The sequence below is a fragment of the Scleropages formosus genome, chromosome 17, assembly GCF_900964775.1.
Source record: "Scleropages formosus chromosome 17, fSclFor1.1, whole genome shotgun sequence".
NCBI lineage: Eukaryota > Metazoa > Chordata > Actinopteri > Osteoglossiformes > Osteoglossidae > Scleropages > Scleropages formosus.
The window spans coordinates 22,104,149-22,128,387 of record NC_041822.1 but is presented as its reverse complement, the minus strand read 5'-3'; the positions used below and the strand labels follow the sequence as shown (position 1 = coordinate 22,128,387).

The window sequence follows — 24,239 nt, the reverse complement described above, 5'->3', positions numbered from 1 at the left end:
CAATTCGGTATGACTTTATACAGCAGAGTAATTTTCACCGTACCAGTTCAGGGAAAATACCTTGATCAATATACAGCAGAAATGGGGACTCAAATGCAAGACCTTCCAGTTACTGTAGCCACTATATCCCACGCTGCCCCCAGTGTGCTTACAGTACTGGGGCAGCAGGTGGCACAGAGGTTAGAGTTGCCCCCTTGCCCTTGAAGATGCCAAGTTTAAATCTCATCTCCTGCTGTGGTACCCTTGATCAAGGTACTTAGCCTAAATTGACAGTAAAAATGTTCCCTGCTGCTGAAATGCGTGAATCGATGTAAGGCGACTTGGGAAAAAGCATCAGCTGAAGGAATTTAAAAAAGTAAAAATGATACAAATGGCTGCGTTATTCCTGCTGGATGACATTGAATCTAAACGGTCTGTCTGGAGGGGAGCGGAATGCGTTTTAGTGCAGTCAGACGCCCTTAAAGATTTCGTCATGGGAACGGAAAAGCAAGGTGGCTCAGAAACTGGAATTTAAAAAAAAAAATGGGAGGGAGGGAGGGAGGGAATCCCATCTTTGCATAGTCGCAAAGTGTTTGTGCTTTCAGTCCAAGAGGGGAAGCCATGATGTAAAGGATGGAGAATCCCTCCAAACAAAGTCCCCCACCCCTTAAGACCGACTTCTGGTCGGGTCAGCTCCTGCTGCCCACCGACGTCCCTTCAGACTCTTTCCTGATACACGTGACATTCCAGGAAACGCAGGTTTCCCTCTTACAAACCTGCTTGTTTTCGTAGGAAGAGGAAAAAAATGCTGGCATTGTCCTCCTGCGAGAACATAAAAACGTGTTTTTGTTTCTGGGCAGGAAGTCCTCCGCATTAAGCGTTGGCTTTCCCTGTTCTAAAACAGAGGAAGCATAATTTCGCACTTTTTGGACGGGACCGCTGCAGAGGGTGACCACTGACAAACGTGTTTTGCTCGCAGTGGCCACAGACAGATTGCATGGATCCAGCGCCGTGTGCATCAAGGCGTTTATTTAGAGGCCTTTGCAATGCCTTCATGTGTGGCATCTCAGTCTCGGGTACTGGTTCAAAACACAAACCGATAAAGCTTCTTAGAGCGTCCTACCATCTGCTGGCAGAAGGTGGCGTAGTAGTTAAAGCGATCGAAGCACCTGGGTTTGAAACTGCCGCAGTATCCTAGATCAAAGTACTTACCCAGGACTGGTAGAGTAAAAATTACTCAGTTGTGTAAATGGATAAATCACTGTAAGCAGCTTGGTGTCCAAACCAAGCATTGTAAGCTGCTATGGAGAAAAGGGACAACTAAATAAATAAATTAGAACACATAAGGTTATTATCTCTCTGAATAAGGCCTCACAGATATGGATACTTACTGTAATGGGTTGTGATTTTACATTATGTATTTTAAAGTTATTATTAACCATTATTTATTGGACCCTTTACTAAAAGGTACACTTCTCATTTTTGAGCCATTTATGCATCAGGGTAATTTTTACTGTGTTTTCTGGTTGACGCAGCAGGGTGACGACCTCGGGTACTGCTGGAAGACTGGGGATTTGAACCGGCCACTTGAAATTCGGTTCCTTCAGTTGGCGCAGCAGCTGCTGCCCCCCAGCAGACTGCAGAAGTTGCCCCCTTTGAGCAGAGCTGCGCAAACACTTCCTCAATTCCCTTTGATTGTGGCCGGGGAAAAATAGGAAGCCAATGTGTCAAAAATGTTTTTTTTTTAAAGCCTTTCGTGGAAAAGGAGATGGAACAGCGGTATGAGAGCCAGCGAGTGGCGGGGTTGGCAGATGCCGGGGGGGGGAGAGCAGCATGCACTGTGTTGCCACACACACGCTCAATAACATTCAGCACCTGGGAAACACGTTGGTTCAGGGAAGCTGGGTAAAGGAGACCGTGCTTATTGGTGCACAGAGTCAAACGGTGGGGTTGGAGGGTAGATTTGGGGGGGTAACAGTCAAGATTCCTGGGATTCCTGCTCCACAAAGCCAGGATGTGTGTACTGGGCCTGTCACCCGGCACTCTGACAGAGGGGGTGGCCTTTTTGGAAGGCTGTACCCCCGGCCGGATGCCAGCCATTGTTAGGGAGCCAGATAAACATTTCCAATGCCACAGTTGGGGGGCGGTGGGGGGGTCGTTCGGTAGCGCTCCACTTGGCCGGAGGTTCGCCAGACCCCACAGGTGTGCCAGCTCTTATGAAACACCTGGGATGGGGGGGGGGGGGGGGGGGGGCAGTAATGCCGGGCCTTACAGGGTACAGCGTTAGGAATGACCTGCTCTCTCCAGGTCGCCATATTGCAGTGGCTGACAGGCCGAACGCAGGTGAGAGAGGCCTTTCTGTGTAGAATGTACCGTGCTGAACCCTGGGTCGCGATATTCGGTAGAGGGTCACGAGAAAAGCAGGCACGTTGCGGCTGTGTGTCGAACAGTTACTGATCAGTTACTGAACAGTTACTGACCCTAACCCTAACCCATCCAGACAACCATCCATGAAGATCCAGCGCAGGGTCATGGTGGTCCCTAGTCTGTCACGGAAGCATATGGTGTATGACAGGGTATAACCTGTATTGGATGCCAGTAATTACAGATTTTAGATAGTTCCTTTCTTCTTCTTTTTATTATTATTATTATTATTATTATTATTATTATTATTATCATCCAGTGGCTGGAGCTGCTGCCTGCAAACCTGAAGGATCCAGATTCACATCCCACCCCTTGGTGCGGTACCGTTGACAGTGCATACTATAAAAAATGCAGTAAAAATCCCCCAACTGTATAAATGGGTTGCACAATGGTGCAGCGGGTAACACTGATTCCTCGTAGCTTGTGAACTGAATGTAAGGGTGCAAGTTTGAATCCCGCCTAGTTTTTGTGGAGTTTGTATGTCTGCCCCATGTTTGTATGGGTTTTCTCTCGTGATACAGAGACGTGCACAGAAGAAGGCAATGATAAACCACAGCCATACCCTCCTTTACCGTGAAAACCACACAAGTGAGGACTGTGACTCATTTACCCTATCCTACCCCCGTTAATTGGACAAATCAGTGTAATTAGATTAATACTGCAGGCCACTTAGCAGGAAAGCATCTGCTTAATGTAATTGATCTGTTTGATGGTGGGGGGTCTTCATTGTTCTTGTTCTTCCAAACACACACAATACTGTCTCATTACTTGCCGGGGTTCACAACCTCAGTTGAATTAATTACAGCGGGTGCACTGGGTGTAGATACAACAAAAACTGCTGCCACCAGGGGTATATACCACCTGATATTTTCAAGTTAAATACTTTGTTCACAAGTCTAGTACCTTAAACAATACTGGGATTTGAACCAGCAACCATCTGTCAGAAGTAACAACCCTTTGCTGCTCTATTACCTGCTGAGAGACCGGTGGAGAAGGAACAAATGTCTTCAGTTTGGTTGTGTACACTGCTGCGTTGTCATGACAACACTGACGGGGGCATCATGTGTCACCCAGGGCTGGCCATTGCTCCTTCTTTCCAGGTGACCTGCGTCAGCACTCAAGAAATGCCAGGTAGAGGCGAACCTCATCGTGGTGCGAGCAAACAGGAAGTCCTGGGAAATCAGCGGCGTGGGGTGTTTTTCTCCTTCTGCGTCCAATCAGGAGAACACACAAACGAGTGTGGGCACGCATGTGTGCGTGAGGTGTGTGCGTGCACGTCCGTGCGCCTTCGTAGAGCAACTCGATGACACCGCAAAGTTCACACACCTCAGTTTCCACAGGATCTTCCACTGAGGGCTTTCTCCGAAGCGACGGGATGACGTGCTTTATGAAGAGGCGGCTCTTAAAAGTTTCCGTTTTCCTGATTCAGAGGCCGCCTTTTACCTTTCCTCACGCACGCAAATACACACAGACACGCGTGTGCATTCCTTTGCTTAGTCAGCTGTGTCTTCCTGCCGCACTTTCACCCACTCTGTGACACGAGACCCTTGGCTGGGGGGGGGTCAAGGGGCTCGGCCGCATTCCTCATGGCAGTGTCCCGAAGACGTTCCCGGATGTATCGCTCTTGCCGTCGCTGTTCCTCCAACACAAGCCTGGACTTCCACCTGAGAAATGGCACCGTGGGGGAAAATCCGCGCATTGAATTTATTTGTTGGTTTATGGGCAAATTAAAATGAGCAGCTCCTACCTTCTCCCTGCTCACTAATACCTATGGAAGACAAATAAAACTGTATTTTCATCATGCAAAACAGGATCTCACATCATTTTGCTGCCCAGGTGAGGTACTTGGACCACTGGTTCTTTAACCCCCAGAGGTTTATTCCAATCCCTGCTTTTGGGTTGGGAGCTTTTTGTTTTCCTCTCCTCAGCTGCCATTTGGGTCAGTTACATACTGTTTGCAAACCATTATCTTTGTCTTGGGTTTTTTTTCACCACCTTAATTGTACAGCAAACTGCATTGCTCTGTTGAGCAGAGCACTTCATAAAAAATTTGAATTAAATTTAATTATTATTATTCTATAAACCATCTCATCTTAGTTGTTATATAATCCACTTTTCCCCATGATACAGCTCCATAGTGGCGGCGACAGGGGGTGTTCATCAAACCTCCGTAACTTTTCTCAAAGGCGAGCACTGCTGGCACTTGGAGGAGCATTTTCCTAACTAGTACATCACTTGCTGGTGTAAAATACCCCATAACCTGGGCGAAGGATACACACAGCCCTTCTACCCAGTATGATAGCAATGTCGCATCTCAGTAAAGTTGTTTAAGAAATACTTGACATCCATTCTACAGATTGTGTTTCCCAGTCACATCTTTCATCCATAATAAATCATAAGTCAGGAATGATATATTGACACATAAAAATGTAACATTGACCAGAAATTATCACCCAAGTTACCTTATACTTACTCATTTAAAAAAATACATGTTATATATGTGGGCATACTGTAAAATGTTTAAAGTAAAATCTTTTTTAGTGTGTCTCTGCTAAATGATTTTTGTTCACAAGCTCTGCAGCTGTTTTTTTTTTTTAAATTCTCAAATGGATGACTGTACAATTTAAATTTCTGATAGATGGCTCTGTTTCTTCTGAGACTTAGATGACAGGATTCCTCTATTCCACTCCCTGATGACATAGCCTTGTAAAAACTGTAAAAAGGCTGAAATAAAAAAGCAGAAGTTTTGGGAAAATAAAGACTGAGAGCTTCTTAAGTACAAATTTATTCATTTAGCTCTGGCTTTTCTCGCAACCAAAGTACAGGGCTAAGGTTATAATTATTACAAGCATTTATCCATTTACACAGCTGGATAACTTCACAGCAATTTAGGGTAAGTACCTTGCTCAAGGGTATAACAGCTGGAGACGGAACCTGCCACCTTTGGATCCAAAGGCAGTAGCTTTAACCACTATGATACCTAATACAGACAACAATATTATTTTTATTATTATTATTATTATTATTATTATTATTATTGTGTTGGTTTTATCACCGCATAACTTAAAAATTTTAACCATTTACACTGCTGCAAATGTCATTGCAGTAATGAATTGAAGCACTTGCTAAAAGGTACAACAGCAGGGTCCCTCCTGGGACTTTATGTAATGAGCAACGTCCAGATTAAAAGCCTTTACCCTTAACCTATAGCTTTCTGTATTGCCTTACTGTGGTACCCTCTGCATGAAAGTGTTTTGCTACGCGCTACTGCAGTTTTCAAACGTTTAACTGCAGATGGACTCATGATCAGGGTTAGGAACCCCTGAGAACTTGAAGAAAAGGCTGAAACCCAAAGTAGGAAGGAGATGGGTCCAGGAGGATTCAGTTTTTTCCAGTTTCCCCATTATTTGTTCCAGTAGCGATATACAGTAACACTCGTACGCCACGATCTGACGCCCAGGATGATGTAATAGGGCACACGGGCTGTGCTCATGGCACATGAACTTCAGGGTGGTTCATCTGCACATTTTTTCTGCACCCCACCTCCAGGAGCCCCCTCCACGCCAGGGCCGCACTAATCCAGGTGTGAGCGTGCCTGTGGCCCAGCACAATGGGTCCATTTACCTACCTGGTGCCAGAACTGGGAAAGCGGAGGGATGCCGTGGCCCATGAATTCCTTCATCCTTCCAAAGAAGGGCGATGAAAGCAGCCAGAGACGCCCCCACGTCTCTGTTGGGCCCCAGATTCTCTGCGGCAATAAATTGCTTATTGTGCGGCTGGCGTGACCAGGTGTTCATGGGGGTGCAGCCTCCATATTAGATCTCCTGGGGAGGCATGTGTGCTCCAATCCTATGGGCATGACACCATGGCCCGCCTGTCAGCGTGTAACTCACACCACTTCGCCCCAATGTCTCCTAACCCAATTTCAACGCGTCGGGGCACCCGATATTAAATTCCATAAACAAGAATTACACATAAGGAAGAGAATCCCCCTTTGGGGATCCCACCCGTCAACCGTGGGGCGATTCGCTGGCTGTGCTTGTGTGGGGAACATGTCCTGGGTCACCATGGACACGGAAAGTGGTGCCGCCTCGCTCTCTTCCCTCCCCTTAAGAGCCATTACTCTCTTCAGATGCACACAAGCCGCGTGGCTCCGGCCATCAAAAGGTACACTGTCACTGGAAAAAAAATTTAAAAAAAAAAAAACCACACAAGTGGATGATTGACCGGGGTAACCTGTTTTTCCCATGATTCCCAGAGTGCATTTTCAATAGTTTATCTGAGGTGGTTTCTTCCTCCAAGTGTGACGCTTTGAGTCCACAGCAACGAACAAATAAAAAAAGGAAAACGGTAAAAAAAATGGGTGAAGTGTTGAGGCTGGGAGGGGGGCTCATACCTGACACAGAGTTGTCTTGTTGGTGGAGAAGCTGAGAGGTGGGGGTGACGGGGAGTGGGGCTGAGCCGGCGCGCCTTCACAGAACCTGCCTGTGATCCCGAGTGGAGAAAGTTATCTAAGAGGTCCGTAAACAGAACCTTCCAGGGCTGCCCCCGGTGGCGGGGGAGGGGCACAAACAAACATCATAAAAAGCACTTTGGGTTGCCTGGTCTGAATATGAGCCTGTCGGCATGAACATTGTCCTTAAGTAGACTCCACCGCTATTTTGGGTGCTTGTCACAGCCCAGGCCTGCTGGTAGATCCTGGCAGGACGAGTGGAAGGTGCCGGACTTTTAGGCAAAATCCCGAGCAAACAAAACACACGGACCCCCGCAGAGAGACGCCTGCGATTCGTTGCTACTGCTAAGAATACACATCAAAAATGTCACTGCGGTTCCTGAGGGCCACATGCTATCAATGGCTTGGGTAGCTGGGTAACTTTCTCAATTTAAGCCGTAGGCAAGCGGGAGGTGAAAACAGAGCTTCGTGTTTCCAACGCCGCTCGCTTGGACTCGGGCCTCGTGTCAGGCAGAACAGGGCCAAAACAGTGAGGGGGCAAATCAGGGGCAGTAACAACACCCGCATCAGGCTTTTAATGTCTTGCCACCTAATCTCACACACCTGGTGACACCCGGGGTAGGGGGATGACCGTCAGAGCAACGTCTAAAAGCAGCGCAGGTTTTCGCTGTTGGCAGTCAGCCGGACTGGGAGGATCCCTGCCATCGCCAGAGGGAGTTGACTTCTCTGGGTGCATCTGGTGGAGGGGAAGGAAACCTCCACAGGCATAGGAAGTAGGGGGTCGTGGGAGAGCTCTTCTGCACCAGCTGTCACAAGGACGGGGAGAAGGCGGGATGTCCCCACTTGGCCTAGCGTACCACCACCATTTGATCCCGCCACGTAGTTATGAAAGAACCAAGGATGCCACCACGAGCCAACGTGGCCGCCTCCTTGCAGCTTCTCCGTACCGGGAATCGGCATTACGGAACACACGTTGCCCAGGATGCAGAAATCGGGTGTGCAGTTAGCCTTTTGGAGGCTTCTTCTGTTCTCGTTTGATAGGCAGGCACGGGGACCGTTTGAAGCCGTCAAATCAACAGGCAGCTCACAAACGTGCTTTGTTTCCCTCCTGCTAGTCATTTCGGCAGCGTCGATCGATCTTTCGTCGCCGTTAATCAAGAGGCAGAGCGCGACGATTAGCTGAAGGCTTGCTAGCTGCGGGATTTGTTTCGCCGCTCTCTGCTCGGTTCAAAAACGACACACATACCGTGCTAATGAGGGGGGAGGGGTTCCTTCATCTTCTCGAGATGTTATTGCAGCAGGAGCAGCAGCCGAAAAGGGGAAAAAACAGCGCGAGGGAGGCTACAGAATTCATTTGTACTGGCCCGCTGCTCCGGCCTGCGGTTTGAGAGGCTGTAACAGCAGCGATGATGGCTGGGAAAAAAGGCCAGGTTAAACCCAGTCAGGATCGCCTCTCCCTTTTTCTAGAATATACTCTTGAGCAGGACTGCAAGAAGCTTAGTGCTTCAATACACAGATATGTGTCCCGAAAGTGGACCGCTGCTTTTGGGAAGTTGTTATAAGCTTGAGAAAGGTACTTAACTTAAATTTCTCCAATAAAATTGATAAAGATGTTGGATAAGCGAAAAATACAGTAGGGATCCATATCCTTTCTCCATGCCTCCAGAGCCGTGAAACTGTGGCCCTTCTCCAGATCACCTTCTGGATCCTGCAGAGTCTGTGCTACAGCTTTGGACAGAGCTTATAAACCTTGTAGGGTACCCCACTTGAGCTTGATCTTGTCTTCCTCGCAGCCTCTACTTCCCTTCCAAAGCTCACCCTGATCCAGGACCCCGCAACAACAGATGAAGAGCTTTAGATATAGATGCAGAATTATCAAATCACTGCTCGTTTGTCTGATGCCATCATGTTTACATTTACATTTATTCATTAAGCAGACGCTTTTCTCCAAAGCGACGTACATCTCAGCACAAGTACAATTTATGCATTACATTAAGAGAAGAGAGTGTTGCTGGTTTACATGCCTCAAATAGCTGCCTATGGGACTGACATTCAAAGAGGAAATACATAGATAAGCATAGCACATGGAAAAAATTATTACACTAATTTATCTAGCTGTCACGCATATTTAATTTTTTCTTGTTTTTGCCCCTTTTTTGCCCGCTCATGGAGGTGTCGAGGTGACCCCGCCATCTCACCGAGAAGAACACAGGCCAGTTTGTTTTCCTTTGCCTTTTTTACCACAGCAAGGACTCAGTCCTGGGTCCAACATGTAGAGCACACAGCAATTGACCACTTTTACTGTTCTTTCTCCACAGCTTCTGTTTGTTTAATCTGACTGGTCTATTAAGAAAACCACATAAACAGCAATGTCACAGTGACTCCAGCTCCCTATTTCCCAAGCCCTTTGCCTCCCATTTAACATGTTACTAATTTAACACTTGAGGGTCATGATGAACTGCTGATGGAAAAATTAGCTTATTTAATCGACATTTTAATGTTATCTTCATTATCGGACATGTAGTGCAGGTCCAGCTATTAATTTATTTGATCACTCAGTCAGTCAAGAAACAGATTTTACAAATGTTACTTTTACAGCATTAGCAAATTTGGAAACTACAGTAATTTTCAGAATTACTGGGTTCAAGTATCGTTAATACTATTATTATTTTGGTCTCTTGAGCTGATGTCTTTGTCCAAGGTAACTTGCAGGGTTAGTGAACTGAAACTCTAAGCAAGGATTATTAACTCTTTTTTTTTTATATTATTCTATTTTATTTAGTGTTTTTGGGTTTTATAAAGAGCACAGGGTCACAACAGCATACAGGTAGAGACAGTGCACCAAAATTGCATATATGTCCACATACATACAGTGGTGGCTCTGGGTCAAAAGGTTACAATTTATCGAGGTATGACCATGCAACACTTCCTAATAACTTCTAGAAGATGGTCTAGATAATCCAGAATGCATTCAAACTGTCATGCAAATCAAATATAAATTTTTCAAGTGGGAGAAATTTGAGCACTTCATTCATCCACATATTTACAGAGGGAAGCAATAAATAAAAATTCTGTAATTTTCAAAATAATTTGAATTATTAGTAATAATTTAAAATAATTACAGAATTTTTTAAAGCAAAATTCATTTCACTGTTTGACCCTAGAGTGCAGTCCTTCTTTTTTTTCTCTCTCACAGGGTGTATGGCCCAGAGAAAAACTGACATAACCAGCTCTCAGTGTCATGGATAAAGTGAAACAGCACATACTTGGCTTCATCACCGAACAGAGTCATAATTCATGAGGCCTGTTTGTTTAGAAGCCATGATCACCGTCGCTGTGACTGTTGCTAAGGAAGTGACACAGTCAACGTTTCAAGTCCCGTCACCTTGGCCAAGTGACACACGACTGCGGGACACAGGGCTTGTATCGAGGGTCCGAAGGCAGACAGCACCATACGTTATATTTTTTCAGCCTTTGCTCTTTTGATTTATCCAGCAAGGCAGTTGTGGTTAACAACCTTACAATCAAAGGTTGCTGGTTCAAATCCTAGGAGGGGCTCTGGTGTTCCACCCACAGAACAACAAAACTGAAGCTGAATCATCGCAGTAAAAATACTCCGTGCTAAGCAGTAAACTTCATTACCTAAGTTTCTTCAGATGAAATCATGTGTTAAGCAACTAAAATAAATAAACGTAATTGGAAGCTGCCGTCTTTCATTTTTCGCTGCTTTCTTTCTCTTTCAAATACGCATACAGGTTTAGAAAGTAGCTCTTTTATATTGTACAGGCCCCACATCTTGCGTCAAACTATGATTCAGAATTTCAGCAAGCATTTGGGCCTTTCATCACAAAGCAAATATGAATTGCGCAGATGAAAAAAATTACATTATGAATCATTACTATAATTTATTTTTTAACTCTTCATAGCTGCATCAGTGAAATGCCAGTTGCTTTATCTTTCTACCAATAGAACTTGTGCCTCAATTCTGCCACCTGCTGCCCTCAATGAGAACTGCATGACACAAAATGAATAAATGAGTGACAGTAATAATGACTTACACTGTTCCTTTAGAAAGCTAAAAAAAAATTTAGTATAAATGTGCGTTCATTTAACTGACTAGCTAATAAGACAGCTGGGCGCATAGGGGTTATAGCTGTTACCTTTGGACCTAAAGCTCAAAGGTTCAAGTCTCCCCCTGACTGTAGCACCCTTAAGCATCAATAACCACCCACCTGTATATAGGGATAAATAATTCTCCTTTGCTTTAGAGAAAAGTATCAAATAAATGTAAAGTATTAATTTCTTAATGTAATTTAAACTTCAGATAAAGAGGTCATTATATTTTTTTAAAGTCAGAGTTCTCTATTACACTCAATGAATGCTGGCAAGCAGTGTCACAAGTGAGGGAGAGATGCATGAGGGGCAGCTGGTTAAAGCTGCTACCTTGGGATGCAAAGGTCGCAAGCTGGAATCCCAGTTGTAATAGCCTTGAGCAAGGTACTTACCCCAAATTACTCCAGCAAAAAAATTACCCAGTTGTATAAATGGGGTGAGTGAGACAGGGAAGGAGTCGGAAGAAGGCCAGGCACCATTGTCTACAGTGTTCTCTCTATTGTTCAGGTGACACGTGGACATTTGGACATGGGGCCTGTCTTGCTGGCAGCGTTGCTATATGTGGACAAGCCAACCATTAGCGCTGCTTCGGGATTCTGCGTATGCGGTAATGGGTGGTTGGGGACAATGCAAACAGGACCATAAGAAAGAACATAGCGGTCAGATTTAATAATGTCTGGAAATGATTAAAAACATCAGCGCAATGTGTCTCAGTAAACAGGAAACAAACGGCAACCCGTGACACTAGACATAACAGACGGATGAGGGAATGGATGGTTTACATTCCATAGCGCAGGGCCCTTGAAAGGTTTTCTACAGTCTTTTCAGGGCCTTCAGCTCAGGGGAGCAAAACGACTGGTCCCCTGGGGGCGAACGCAACACCTGGGGGTCCTTCAAACTGCTGCCCTCACACACACACACACACACACACACACACACACACACAAATAACTTGTGCACAATAGTACAGACTCCGGACCAGAAGTAATAAAAACTGAGCCCAACTACAGTTTTAATTTTAATTCCAACACGCAAATATTAATACAACTTTTTGTTCTATAATGCATTCGTTTTAACTTACAAATTCTTTTTTTCTGAATGTTGTCACAACCCAGTTTCACAAAGCATTCTTTTCCTTATATCATACAGCAATAACATCACTGACGCCTGCAATGTAAAATACTGATTTATATATATATATTAATTTATGTATAAATATGTAATGCATGTGTCACTTATTCTCAGAGCTCCTCTGGTATAAGACAATGGGGACAGTTAGTAGTGTAGTGGTAAGAGCTATTGCCTTTGGATTCAAATGCTGCAGGTTTGAATCCCAGCTGCAGTTCCCTTAAGCAAGGCAGTTATCCTAAATTGCTTGAGTAAAATTACCCAGCTATATAAATTATTAAGTAATTGTAAGTAGCTTGATACTGAAAGTCACTTAAACAAAGCATCTGCTAAATGAATAAATGTCACAACACAACTCTGTGCAGTATCAGCTGGCTTCCTTTGTGAGCTTTAATATTGTGCCTTTTGGTTTCAAAGAATAAAATAAATGGACATGTTTACCTTAATAGAACGGTCTGTATTGGTTGGTTAAAAAAAATGAAAAAGCTCTGAAAATGTACTTTGGTTTTTAAAAAAATACTGTGCATTTGGATCTGTACAATATACTGGCAAAGTCAGAAACAGGAAAAAGGAGCTCTATACTGACGCACACCCTGAAATTACGAGCATGGAAAAATGAAGAAAATAATCTCGGCGAAAATCTGCGCACTCCATGAAATACGCACATCAAAGGCAATGTAAACACGTGAAATTATCCCTGGGCGCTTTGGACCGGAGTCGACGCCCGAGCTGCAGAAGCCACATTTCGCACCGATCCTCTGCATTGTTCTTGGCACCAAACAGCACTCGTAATTAAGCGTCGCCACTAAGAGGCCGCCGTCGTCGCGCTGCCCGGAAACGAGCGCGTCGGCTTTCTCACGAAAGGCCGAAAGCGGCGTTGGGGCGCGATGTCACCGCTTCAGCCCGAGCCGCGATTGACCGCTGGGGGGAGTGGCCTGGGGGGTGTTCGCGCCTCTCGCCGGAGGGCCCCTGTGAGGCCTTCGGGGTCCCGTTGCCCAACGCTACCCTCGCCGGGACAGCGGGTCTCTCCCTGGGGTGTCCGCCAGAGGCGTTGTACCTGTTCCAGGGGTTGCTCTGCCGGTCAGCGCTGCCCCTGGGCTTCTGAGACACCAGACACAAGACAAACACCTGTGAGATGCTCTGCACCTCCTCTTGGGGGCGCTAGAGCAGAGACAAGGTGAGGAAGGGTTCAGATTCGCCATTTCTCACACTAGCCGATTACTAGCTCGTCAGTGTTTTGAGCCAGAAGCTGCAGGTTCGAATCCCACCTCCAGGTGCAGTACCCGTGAGCAAGGTACTTGCCCAGTAAAATTACCCAGCTGTCCCATAAATGGGCGAATAATTTTCGGTTGCTTTGGAGAAAAGTGTTAAAATGTCAGATAGATTAATAAATACAAATTTACGTAGAACTGCAAACTGTCCATCTTATTAAAAATTAGGGCTCAGAGCATAAAAGCAGCAGGTGGCACAGAGATTCAAGGCATTGGCTTACAATCGAAGCACATGGGTGCGAATTCCTGCGGGACCCTTGGTCAAAGTGCTTAACCTGGCTGGTTTCCATGAAAATGGCCCTGCTGGGTAAACTGCTTTGGAAATGACATTAACAAATAAAACTCATAAATGCTGCAATGGAAAAAGGTACTCTGGTCCAGACGGACGTTTGGCTCGGACTCGCAGACAGTTTCCTGAAGGAATGAACTGCGATTTTTTTTCACATTCCCTCATTAAAAGGCCATTAAGAGGGAGAGAGGGCTCTTGTTTATAGAAGGCGCAGCTCACGGAAATCGACTTTTGTCTGTTTACAGTTTTTCGATTCATTTATGTACACAGAACCGCGTAGGAAATCCTCGCTCGGCCGAGCGCATTCCTGCGCAGCTCCGGCACGGCCCCTCCACGGGGTGCGTGACAACGGACGCGATGTCTCGCCGATGAGAAAATAAACACCGAGCTGTTAAGTTGGTGGGCGGTTTGACTCAGCAGCGCCTTATCGGAGACTCCATCACGTTAACGCTCCCGCGAACCGGAGGCCCTTTCCCACCACGGCTGAGCCCCGGCGACAACGAGCCACTAACGGGCCGATTTCGTTCACAAAGCGCTCGCGGGGAGCGAGGAACGCCGGACACGAAGGCCTCATTGTCGTGTGGAGTCCGCTGCAGCAAAGCACTGTGGGAAATGAGGTTCCGGCCCTGCAGGTCCCACTGCAGAGAAACCCCTCAAACTGCTGATATGTTATAACCGGGAGGCTGTGATTCCATCCCATGATCTGAGCCATTTACAACTTTTATCCCTCATCTATGTGGTTTCTTTCATGTGATGGCCACAAGACTTCATGACATCATCCACAGCTTTCTGCTGTCGGTGTTCCTGTCCCAAATGGGGTGGCGAATTGTAATTTTTCATAAATTACACAATGCAAAAAATGTTTTCAAAGTTCTTAGTTATGTCTTTTTTTTGCATTGATTATTATTAGTTTACTGATTACAAAAAATTCTTCCAAAGAGCCGGTTTTAGTTTGGTACTTTACAGCCATCGGAAGATTCTAGAAGGCACCAGAACGTTCTAGAAAGCATCAGATCCTAAAAGGCACTGGAATATTCCGTGCTTGGAATTCAGTGAGAAAATTTGCCAAAATTTGCTAAATTTCAAGAATGGGGAACATTTTTCAAAAACTGACATATACTGTAATACAAACTAATGCCAAAAGTATGACTAATCTAATAAAACTGTATGGAAAATGCAAAAAAAATTACATAATAAAATTGTTGTTACATTATGTTATGCGATGATCACCTTAACTTCATTCCTAGTCATTGCAACACATTCTGTGCGTATTTTTGAAATTTGGCGTCTAAAGACCTCATTTACTGGAGATGATTCAACTTTTGTGTGTGTGTGTGTGTGTGTGTGTGTGTGGAGGGGGGGGGGTTGGTATCTTTGCTCTTTATTATAGTCTCACCCATTCACCCATTCATTTCCTAAGCCCAGATCTGATCACACACACGTACATTCAGTGGAACTGCTCAGATGCCGAATTCGGAGGTGTCGCGAAGCTTCATGGTGATCAGATGAAAGAAACCACATGATGGAGAAAAAGAATAAATGGGTAACACAGTGCTGAAGGTGAGGGGCGTGGCCTTCGTACCTTGCTGCCTGGTTTGTTCTGGGGTGCTGAGGCGTGTTGGGGGGGGGACGCTCTCAGCCTCCAGTCCCTCACGCTGTGGAAGACGGCGGTCTTGTTCTCCACGAACTCGCGTCGGGCTTTTGCCGTTGCCGCCGTCTGCTGGTTCTCCCAGACCGGCTTGCTAGCGCCCCCTACCTCTCCGGGTGAGGCGGAGTCCTTGGCTAGCCCGTTCACGCCAGCTCCGTCCAACGCGGCACCCCCAGAACCACGGAAGGACGCGTCTGGCGAGCTGTGCAGCTGGAATCGCACCTTCTGCCTCCCAGCTTTCGACTTCTTCTTGTCCTGCCAAAAATCATTAGTTCACGGAGATGCCCTTATTCATATTTATATCGATATATAATGTATTCATATCATAAATGTCCATTATGTGGATATTTCTGCAGCTGGTATCTCTCACCATTCCAGGGGTCACAGTCAACTGGGGGAGCAAGCTGTAGGAGAGCTGTGCAATAGCTACGTGAGGCGTCTTTGGCCTACAATACAAATTACAATATTGAAATGAATAAATCGCCCACAAGAGCTCAGCCGTTTGTGATTTTCACGCTCGGATCAGGAGCTGTGAAACGCAAAAATTATTTACTGCGTAATGCAAACAGCTGGACACATGCATATTAACAATAACAATAATACCACGTTTTACTAGCATGGTTCACCTGTCACCCATCCATCTTGGTACACGGTTCAAGGCCTGCAGTTTTAGTTGATTTATTTATTCGCTAGTTTATTTATTGATTAATTTAGCGGATGCTTTTCTCCAAAATTACTTACGGTATTGATTTACTGACAGTTATTTACTGTTTTGCACAGGTGAGTATGAATTCAGGGTTAAGTCCCTTGGTCACAGGTACTACAGCAGGAGGTGGGATTTAAGCCTGGGTCCTTTGGGTGTAACGCGGCTGCTCCAGCCACAGCGCCACCTGCTGTTTAGTATCTATTGTAAAAAAATGTCTACTATGTTCCCACGATGTAAATTCCACGCTCTCTATATTGGTGCTGCAACTGTATTTTGAATTAATGTTTGAACGCATGATTGAAATGATGAGAGGATGTGCTGTGGAGGAGGACAGGTGCTCTGGTACCTGTGTTGGGGGGAAGGGTGCGGGCTGTACTGGGGGTTGGGTACCCACATCATCACAGAGCTGGGTTCGCGGCGGCTATGGAGGGGGCCGATCTGGGCCTGGCTGAGCTGCAGGAACGAGACACACTTTCGCTGGCGCACAAGCAATCATCTCACACTCCGAAATACAGCTTTCGGGGCCTTTTCTTTTTTTTCTTTTTTTGCAGCTCGTAGAAGTACGAGGAGGTTTGGAGGGAAACTCAGGGTCATGACCCGCGACCCAAGAGGAGTCAGTCACAGAGCCGGGAATTGCTGCTTTTGCATGGGTGTGTGTACCGGTGTGTGCGCGCTCGAGGGTGTGTATGAGAAAACCACCTTTGCAGCCTTGCAATCCTTCTTGTCCACAGCCACAGCACTCTGAGGGCCGGAGGTTATTTTTGGGGACCCGGCGGCAGCCGCACTGCGGGAAGCACAGAGACCGCGAGACCATCAACAGCGTCACCTTGGGTCCAGTCAGAACGCAGCACCTCACGCACACAACAGTCTGCAGCAGTCGACACACACGGGCGATTCGGATCCCCCAACGTCGCAGCTTTGACGGTCAGGGCATTTATGGAAATTTCAGCGCGACCAAAACTTTCGTCAAGCGCAGATGGTCCGCTGGGACGCCACCGTCCTGCTGGGACACCCACCTGGGGCCCTGTGCGGGGGTGTCCGGGAGGCTGTGTCCTCTCAGCGCACCCTTACGCAGCACGCCGCTCCTGGGGGGGTGCCTGGGTTCCACCCACTCGCAGGCATTTACAACGCTGAGGGTGGGACGCTCCTCTGGACATCATGTGAGATATTATTATTATTATTATCATCATCATCATCATCATCATAAGACAGCAGCAGCGAGGGTCGGGGGGTGGGGTTAGACGAAATGAGTGTAAAAGGTGCAGGCGGGACACGGAGAAGGAAGGCGAACCTCGCGATCGCTCTCCGGGCCCGGCGCGCGCTCCGGCCTTGACGTAGCGCTGGGTGCCGCTGACGACGCGCCGCTCCGTCTCCCAGCAACAGGGATGCGGGCACGCGACCTGGAGGCAGTGCGGCTCGTCGACGAGCTCGAGGGCGCGGCAGCCCATCCCGAACTCTTAAAAGAAAACGGTTCGTTCAGTATCTACGAATCGAATGTAAATATGAACATAAATATGAGCACACATCACATGTCATGACATGATGATGTGAAGGTACGAGCGCACGGCTTGAACTTTTTTTACACCTAGAAATTTACTGCGCGGTCTTTCCCACCGCAGTAAAGTCGCATGATACAGTTACCGCAAGAAGTAGAATAAAATGTAGTGAATAAAAATGAAAACTAAAAAAAAAAACAAAAAAAATGATGAATAGCCTTTTGCTTTCAAGGTTGGTGTGAAAAGGAAAGTTACCTCATTGGAAACGTTAGCAGGCCGCCGAAGTCAGCTGCTGGACAACTACCATCTCCGATAACTTTGTTGGTATCCTGGCAACCGAACGCTTTGGCGAGGGCGCGCGCAGCATGAGGACGCGCACGGTATGAGAGCACGAATTCGCGCCCGGGCTCGTTTATTTATACTGCGCGGTTTTAGAGCTGCGTGTGAAACTTAAAAAAGTCGGGCCGGCAGGTGGCGTTGTGGTTAGAGCGCTCACCTTGAAGGTGGATAACACCTTAGAATCGCACCTCCACCTGCAGGAGCCTTGATCAAGGTACTTACCGTGAATCGATACAGTAAGCATCGTTCACGTCTAGACATGTGCAGATCATTTTTATTCGCTTTGCGGAAATGTCAGCGAAGCAAATGAATTATATGGCAGTGCCCTTGCTTGCTGAAAGGAATGTTAGAATGAGTGTGATTTGAGAAAAGAAAAAAGGAAGGTCTGAAGTGGGAGGTGGGAGTGATGTAAATTTACCAGAGTACATACAGTACACTAGTATACCTGACTAAGAAAACTGCAGACATCACTGCAGTTCCTGCCTCAGCGTCATGTCATGTGCTGTCAGTATCATGCTGCCACAACTGTTGAGTATCATGACTCACCTTGCTGGACCACAGCGGGTCACGGATCACACCGTTTTTCCTTATTGACATAATGAACCGTAGCTTAGAGTGTCTATTTATAATTTAAAACAGTTATTTATATACTTGATGGCACTGTGGAAAGGCAAATTAACATTTTAGTCACGGTTCAGTAGTTACTAAACCGAGGAACTCTTTACCCACTTTTTACATACTGGTCTTTATTATAATGGAGGGAAACAAGATATGGTGAATAGGAGATGAGATTATAATATACTTTGATTATTTGACCCCATCAAGTTTCTCTCAGGATCTTGCTCATTCTTTTTTCACCCAGCAGAGATGCGCTTGCGAACTGTGAATATGGCAGCATATGTCAAACAATACCAGCCGTGAGAGGGCATCTTTGCATCAATGAGGTATAAACCTAACCTTAACTTTAAGATATTTGGTCTCAGTATTTCCTCCATCCACAGCAGATGGTTTTTGAAGGGGAATAATTCGGGGTCAACCCATCCTGGTTCTGAGGCTAAACAGATTTAATTCAGCATGTCAAATTCCTTCTTTATAAAAACCTGTGCACTATTTTACTCTGGAGCCATTGAAAATGTATTGTGTTTCAACATGATTTTCTTTGGCCTGGTTACACATGAACACTGATGTCAACAGTTGTGCTGATTAATAATTGATTCTCAAGCTATTTGATTTTTCACGATCTTCTTTAGAAAACTTTTCCAAACTCATATCAGTGTTTCAATTTAATTTTGGTTGCTATAAACGTACTACACGCACATCATCTGTGCAAAGGTTACATTAATTAGATGGTCAGCAGGTACTTGTATTCAAAAAATTCTAATTTACACATATACATGTACTGGAGATTTTTGTAGACCAGTTACATTTAAATTAACATTTATTCATTTAGCAGATTCTTTTCTACAGAGATGTGCGACTCAAGAGAAAAGTTTATTTTATGAAAACAGAGAGTGATATGGATGCAGACACAGGTTCACAAAGTACAGTAAATTACATCTAATACCACTATTTAACCAGCATACCTTACAAAAAAAGTTGCATTTAGAATTGGTAAATTAAATTAATTAAATAAATGTAAACGGGGGTGCGGTGGCGCAGTGGGTTGGACCGCAGTCCTGCTCTTCGGTGGGTCTGGGGTTCAAGTCCCGCTTGGGGTGCCTTGCGGCGGACTGGCGTCCCGTCCTGGGTGTGTCCCCTTCCCCCTCTGGCCTTACGCCCTGTGTTGCCGGGTAGGCTCCGGTTCCCCGTGACCCCGTAAGGGACAAGCGGTTCTGTAAATGTGTGTGTGTGTGTGTAAATGTAAACGTAAGATAAATGTAAATGGTTGACATTTTCAGCAGACAAGGGAGTACAAGTCTATGGAGTAGACAGGAAAGAAGTGAGGCTCAAAAATATGCTTCTTGAATGCTGAGAAGGATTCAGCAGCTCTGAGGCACAGGGGGACCTCATTCCACCACTGTGGAGCCAGATCTGAGAACCTTTGTGTTATTAATTTTGGACCCTTCTGGGTTGAACCACCAAGAGGCCAGAGGTAGAAGAAAGCAGGGGTCGAACCACCAAGAGGCCAGAGGTAGAAGAAAGCAGCAGTCAGTTCAGTCTGAGTGCTGCAGGGCACTCTTTCAAGACTCGAACCTATAACCTTCAACTGACTTGAGGTTTTGTTCTTCTGGATTAAACCGCGTCATGTGGACAAAACCCCAAGTCAGTTGACATCAGCTGCAGAAGCCTACGGATTTTGCTATAACCTTCAAGTTACACATTCAAGGCCTTAAGTACTCTGCAACTTACATCTTTTCAGGCTGCAGGAAGGGATGTTTTGCTTTGCTCAAACAAACTTCTTGTTATATTTCAGAAACCTAACAATATATAAAAACTGGTCCATGAGAGAAAAGCTGTAGCTTTTAAGAACTTTATTTTTCAGTTTTCATTTAAGAACTTTATTTTTCATCTTTTGTCTTACTCCTGAAAAGAAAAATAAGGATCACAGAATTAATTTTAGATGCACATTTCAGGACAAATTTTAAGATGACCAAGAGCAGGTTACACTTTACAAAGTAAGGGGGTGTTATCACAATCACTTACTGAAGGACACTCCACTTTGCCACTGTTGATGTCGTCAATGACATCATGTGGAGGACGGCCATCGATCATACAGCCCACAGACTGAGCAGTACCAAGGATCTCCTTGATGGTTCCTGTGGGGCAAAGAAACAACATTTCAGCTTAGCTTTCAAGACTATCACCTTTCTTTCCACAGGTGAGTTAACAGCATTTATACTTATGCTCCTGGGCATACTGGCATTAACATGCTATTTCAAAGGGGTGTTCAGCACAATCAGTCATTAAAAGGTTCAGTTATCAGATCTTACCAGAAAGTTCTTTGGCAAGAGAGCGGTGTCGCATTGTCCGAGCGATGTTGATGATCTCTTCAAAGGGCACACTGCCAGTGTGTTTGACTGGGATAGACAAATAATGACTGTGATAGTAATGAAGATGGATTGGGGAATTCAAGGTACACTTTCTATGTAAATTAATGAAGATAATGCTAGAAATCTACAGAATTTGCCCAGATTTATGTGGCTTCATACAACTGAGTAATTCCTGCTTCCAAGACATGAAATTTACTCATACAAATGGGCACTAAAGGATACGCATATTTTTTAAAAAATTATAGCCTTAAAGAAATAAAATTTTGTTATTTTTCTGAAAGATCCAGCAGTGTCAGATGCAGACTCACTGTTTTTGACCTTCTTCCTGTCACGAGGGGGCTCCTTCAAGGCCCTGATAATAAGCGCAGAAGCTGACGGGACCACCTCAATCTAGAAGGACGGAGCAAGAACAGGTGAGGATTGCGTGTGGTCAAATAGCACCATCGTCAGGCAACGGTGGGAACTGCGACTCTTACATGTGCAGTGACAAGGAGCGAAACAGCACCACCTATGGATGACAACGGGAACGGAGTTTCTGAGACCCACAATGACAGCAGCGGAGGAAAAGCTGGAGGACCTACCTCTGCTTGTCTGTTCTGGATGGTCAGCTTGACGGTGATCCTCAGACCCTTCCATTCTCCGGTTGCCTTGGCAATGTCATCGCCCACTTTTTTGGGAGACTGAAATTGTAGAGTGGCGAGAGAGCTCTCACTAATGACAAAAAAAATCTACCAATCAAGTGTTTACGGCCTTTCAACACAAAAGCGGCATGTCTGAGTGTAATAAATGTGGTAAAACATAATGTATACTAATGAATGGAGGAAAAAATGGTTAAGTGGAGTTTGCAAGAAGCAAAAGACTGTTCACCAAACCCAGTGGTCCAATTTTGGGAGCCAGGGCAGAGGTAGCACCAACTTCTCCTCCTGTGCACCTCAGGTACACTGCACAAGAGGGGGAAAAGCAGCACTTCATTATGGTATTTGTTCAGTCAGTTATAGAACGGGTGCAGAAGCCTCAATAGCCTCCTAAATTTCAAATAAGCATTTACTTAAATGTGTTGCAGTATTCATTTAGTAACAACAAAATATAATGGTGCTATTTAAAAACAGTACTGCGTATGTTGTACATGTGCTATTTAAACACAGTACACCCATCTCTCACATAATGCGGTTTACTGATGAAAACCAGTTACTACAGCTTGTGATAATATATGCTTTTCTTCTTACAACAAGCTAACAACTTCAGGAAATTATTAACATTTGTTATTTAAACCTGTCATACGGTCATTTTATTTCATCGTGCGATCCTGACAAACTCGAAAGATAGGTCAATCACGAAAGTATGACGCAAATCTCACGTGTGTGCTTTTTCGCATCACAGCCCTCATTCCTGGTTATCTGTTCAGAGAAGTGAGTAAACAGATGGGTAAAAAACCTAAAATAATTTAAAAACTCATGGGAAAATTTAAGAAAATTACAGAAAAAAACATTTATTCACTTATGTACAGAAACTTATGCAGAGCATCAAGCAACAAGGGAAAATAATATCATAACTCACTAATATCAGGCAGTCACAACCATTGCCAGTCTGAGACATCACAACTGAAACTCAATCAAAATTATTATTACTATTATTATGATTATCGATACTACTGCTACTACTATTCAGCCTTTAGGTGACACATTCCTCCAAAGCAGTTTTATGATGTTGAGAAACTTACTATGATTTACCCATATATACAGCTGGGCAATTTCTGGTGGAGCATTTCAGGGAAGTACTTTCTTGCCTTGTTAAGAAAATTCTGTGCATCTAACTTAAGGTTTGCCACAATGACAGCATTTGAATATTAATGCAAACGGCACATTTCAGTCCTTTAAGATTTTGTGATACAAAAGATGTCAGCTTAAAATAAGTGAGTAGTACTATTTGAATTAAAATACCACATGGAAAGAAATATTAAAGCATCATTTTCGAGTAAAATATGTGATTCTATCAAGGGTCTGAATACTTTTGCAAGCCACGGTAAATCAGTTAGGGTAAGTGAATGAGCATGAGATGCCTGTACCTGTAAATCTTACCAAGTCCAAAGCTGTACTAAAGACAGGTGGTTCAGGACCTCAGGAAGCAGCAGAACATTTCTAAGTGGTTGTTATGGCACTCGGAGTCACAGTTATGTCCCCTCGCTCACTGTACATGGATGCTCTCAGTAGAGCTAATTTATCTGGACTCTCTGCACTTGTGAGATAGATTTATGGCTTTAATTTTTTTCTGGGTATTTCCTTCCATCATTTCAAAACAAGGTCAGTTGATCTGCAGCCCTAGTGTGTTATTTGTGTGTGTGTGTTTATGCTCATCAGAAGGGGAAAATAAAACGGTGTATAACCTTCAGCAGGTCTGAGCATTTCTAAACGGATCAAGTGATTAAGCAAAGGCGGTCTGGAGGTGAATGTCTGTTAAATTTAGTAACAGGGTTGTGGGGGGGGGGGGTGTTGGCGGACATGATTAGCACCTGGAATCATATAAATAAAAATAAAATAAAAAAAAAACAAGTGGCGTCGTTTAATATTCGCTGCACAGATTCGGTAACTATACCCTATTTATAATGTTTATTGACCAATATTGAGGGGTTATTAATCACTGTGCCCATCAATACCTAAATTTAAAAGGACCATAAAATGTAATATTCGACAATATTGTAACAACATGTAATAACTTCGCATCCGTACAAGGCAACAAATTAAAACATTTTAAAAGCGCAACATTAACTCAAGTGTTACGAAAGAGATCCTTTGTGGTGAAATAATACACAAAATAATAAAAATGTGCGACATCATGTAAAGAAAAGTTCGGTGACGCGTGACGCCGTTACGGATCGCGAGCTAAATGTGAAATATAAATAACCTGAGTGACACCGCTAAGAATAACGGGGTAGAAACGCGGTAAACGCGGTACAGCCACGTACCGATTTTGATCTCGGTAGGGTCGAACTTGGGCGGCATGATGTGCGCGCGATTTTGCCCTCGCGTCCTGCAGCGGTTCCGCGCGCGTGCCCGGCTCCAGGTCCGAGTCTGAGTCCGAAAGGAGGGGCTCTTGCGGGCACCAGCGGGGCTTTTTTTTTTATTATTATTTATAAGGCTCGCTGTAAGGCGAGAATAGGGGATAAGCTGTTTGTCTGGCAGGTTGAGTAAAATAAACGGCTGAAACACACTGGAGGAACCAATGCGGAGCCAGAAGCACACAGCCTCTCCACTGAGCCCTACGAACACTAACATTATTCACTCCATTTCCCACCGTAATCCATAAAAAGACAAGACAAAACAGGAAAACAAAGTATAAAGAGTCATAAGTGATCCTGCTTGATCAGAGCTGAAGACACATGGGTCCAAGAACAGACCCCTGAAGA

General features: G+C 45.0%; 2 protein-coding genes across 3 annotated transcripts; both read right to left on the bottom strand.

The window, feature by feature from the left end:
- Positions 1-12,385: 12,385 nt before the first annotated feature.
- LOC108938059 (uncharacterized) lies at positions 12,386-17,860 on the bottom strand. The gene is made up of 8 exons (XM_018758337.2): positions 17,763-17,860; positions 17,303-17,467; positions 17,028-17,160; positions 16,711-16,795; positions 16,358-16,464; positions 15,676-15,751; positions 15,240-15,560; positions 12,386-13,198 (listed from the first exon to the last, which is right to left on the bottom strand). The coding sequence occupies exons 2-8, from the start codon at positions 17,457-17,459 to the stop codon at positions 12,953-12,955; spliced, it is 1,125 nt and encodes a 374-aa protein (XP_018613853.2). The 5' UTR covers positions 17,460-17,467; positions 17,763-17,860; the 3' UTR covers positions 12,386-12,952.
- A 2,473-nt stretch (positions 17,861-20,333) lies between these two features.
- On the bottom strand, positions 20,334-23,912 carry LOC108937988 (60S ribosomal protein L12-like). Of its 2 annotated transcripts, XM_018758253.1 has the most exons (7): positions 23,799-23,912; positions 21,704-21,777; positions 21,418-21,516; positions 21,145-21,226; positions 20,777-20,863; positions 20,490-20,602; positions 20,349-20,369 (listed from the first exon to the last, which is right to left on the bottom strand). In XM_018758253.1, the coding sequence occupies exons 1-7, from the start codon at positions 23,833-23,835 to the stop codon at positions 20,364-20,366; spliced, it is 498 nt and encodes a 165-aa protein (XP_018613769.1). In that variant the 5' UTR covers positions 23,836-23,912; the 3' UTR covers positions 20,349-20,363. The 2 variants fall into 2 exon arrangements, with proteins under 2 accessions (XP_018613768.1, XP_018613769.1); XM_018758252.2 differs by having other exon boundaries at positions 20,334-20,602.
- Between the last annotated feature and the right edge of the window lie 327 nt (positions 23,913-24,239).

Bases quoted from the DNA above. Each gene is read 5' to 3' on its own strand.
- LOC108938059 (XM_018758337.2), bottom strand. From the start codon at position 17,459: ATGGGCTGCCGCGCCCTCGAGCTCGTCGACGAGCCGCACTGCCTCCAG. The intron at 16,796-17,027 runs GTGGGTGTCCCA...TGCTTCCCGCAG, and splicing joins ACCCCCGCACAGGGCCCCAG to TGCGGCTGCCGCCGGGTCCC. The intron at 15,561-15,675 runs GTGAGAGATACC...GATTTTTGGCAG, and splicing joins TGACTGTGACCCCTGGAATG to GACAAGAAGAAGTCGAAAGC.
- LOC108937988 (XM_018758252.2), bottom strand. From the start codon at position 23,835: ATGCCGCCCAAGTTCGACCCTACCGAGATCAAAATCG. The intron at 21,778-23,798 runs GTACGTGGCTGT...CCTCTTGTGCAG, and splicing joins CCCTACCGAGATCAAAATCG to TGTACCTGAGGTGCACAGGA. The intron at 20,603-20,776 runs GTAAGATCTGAT...TTTGCCCCACAG, and splicing joins TCTTGCCAAAGAACTTTCTG to GAACCATCAAGGAGATCCTT.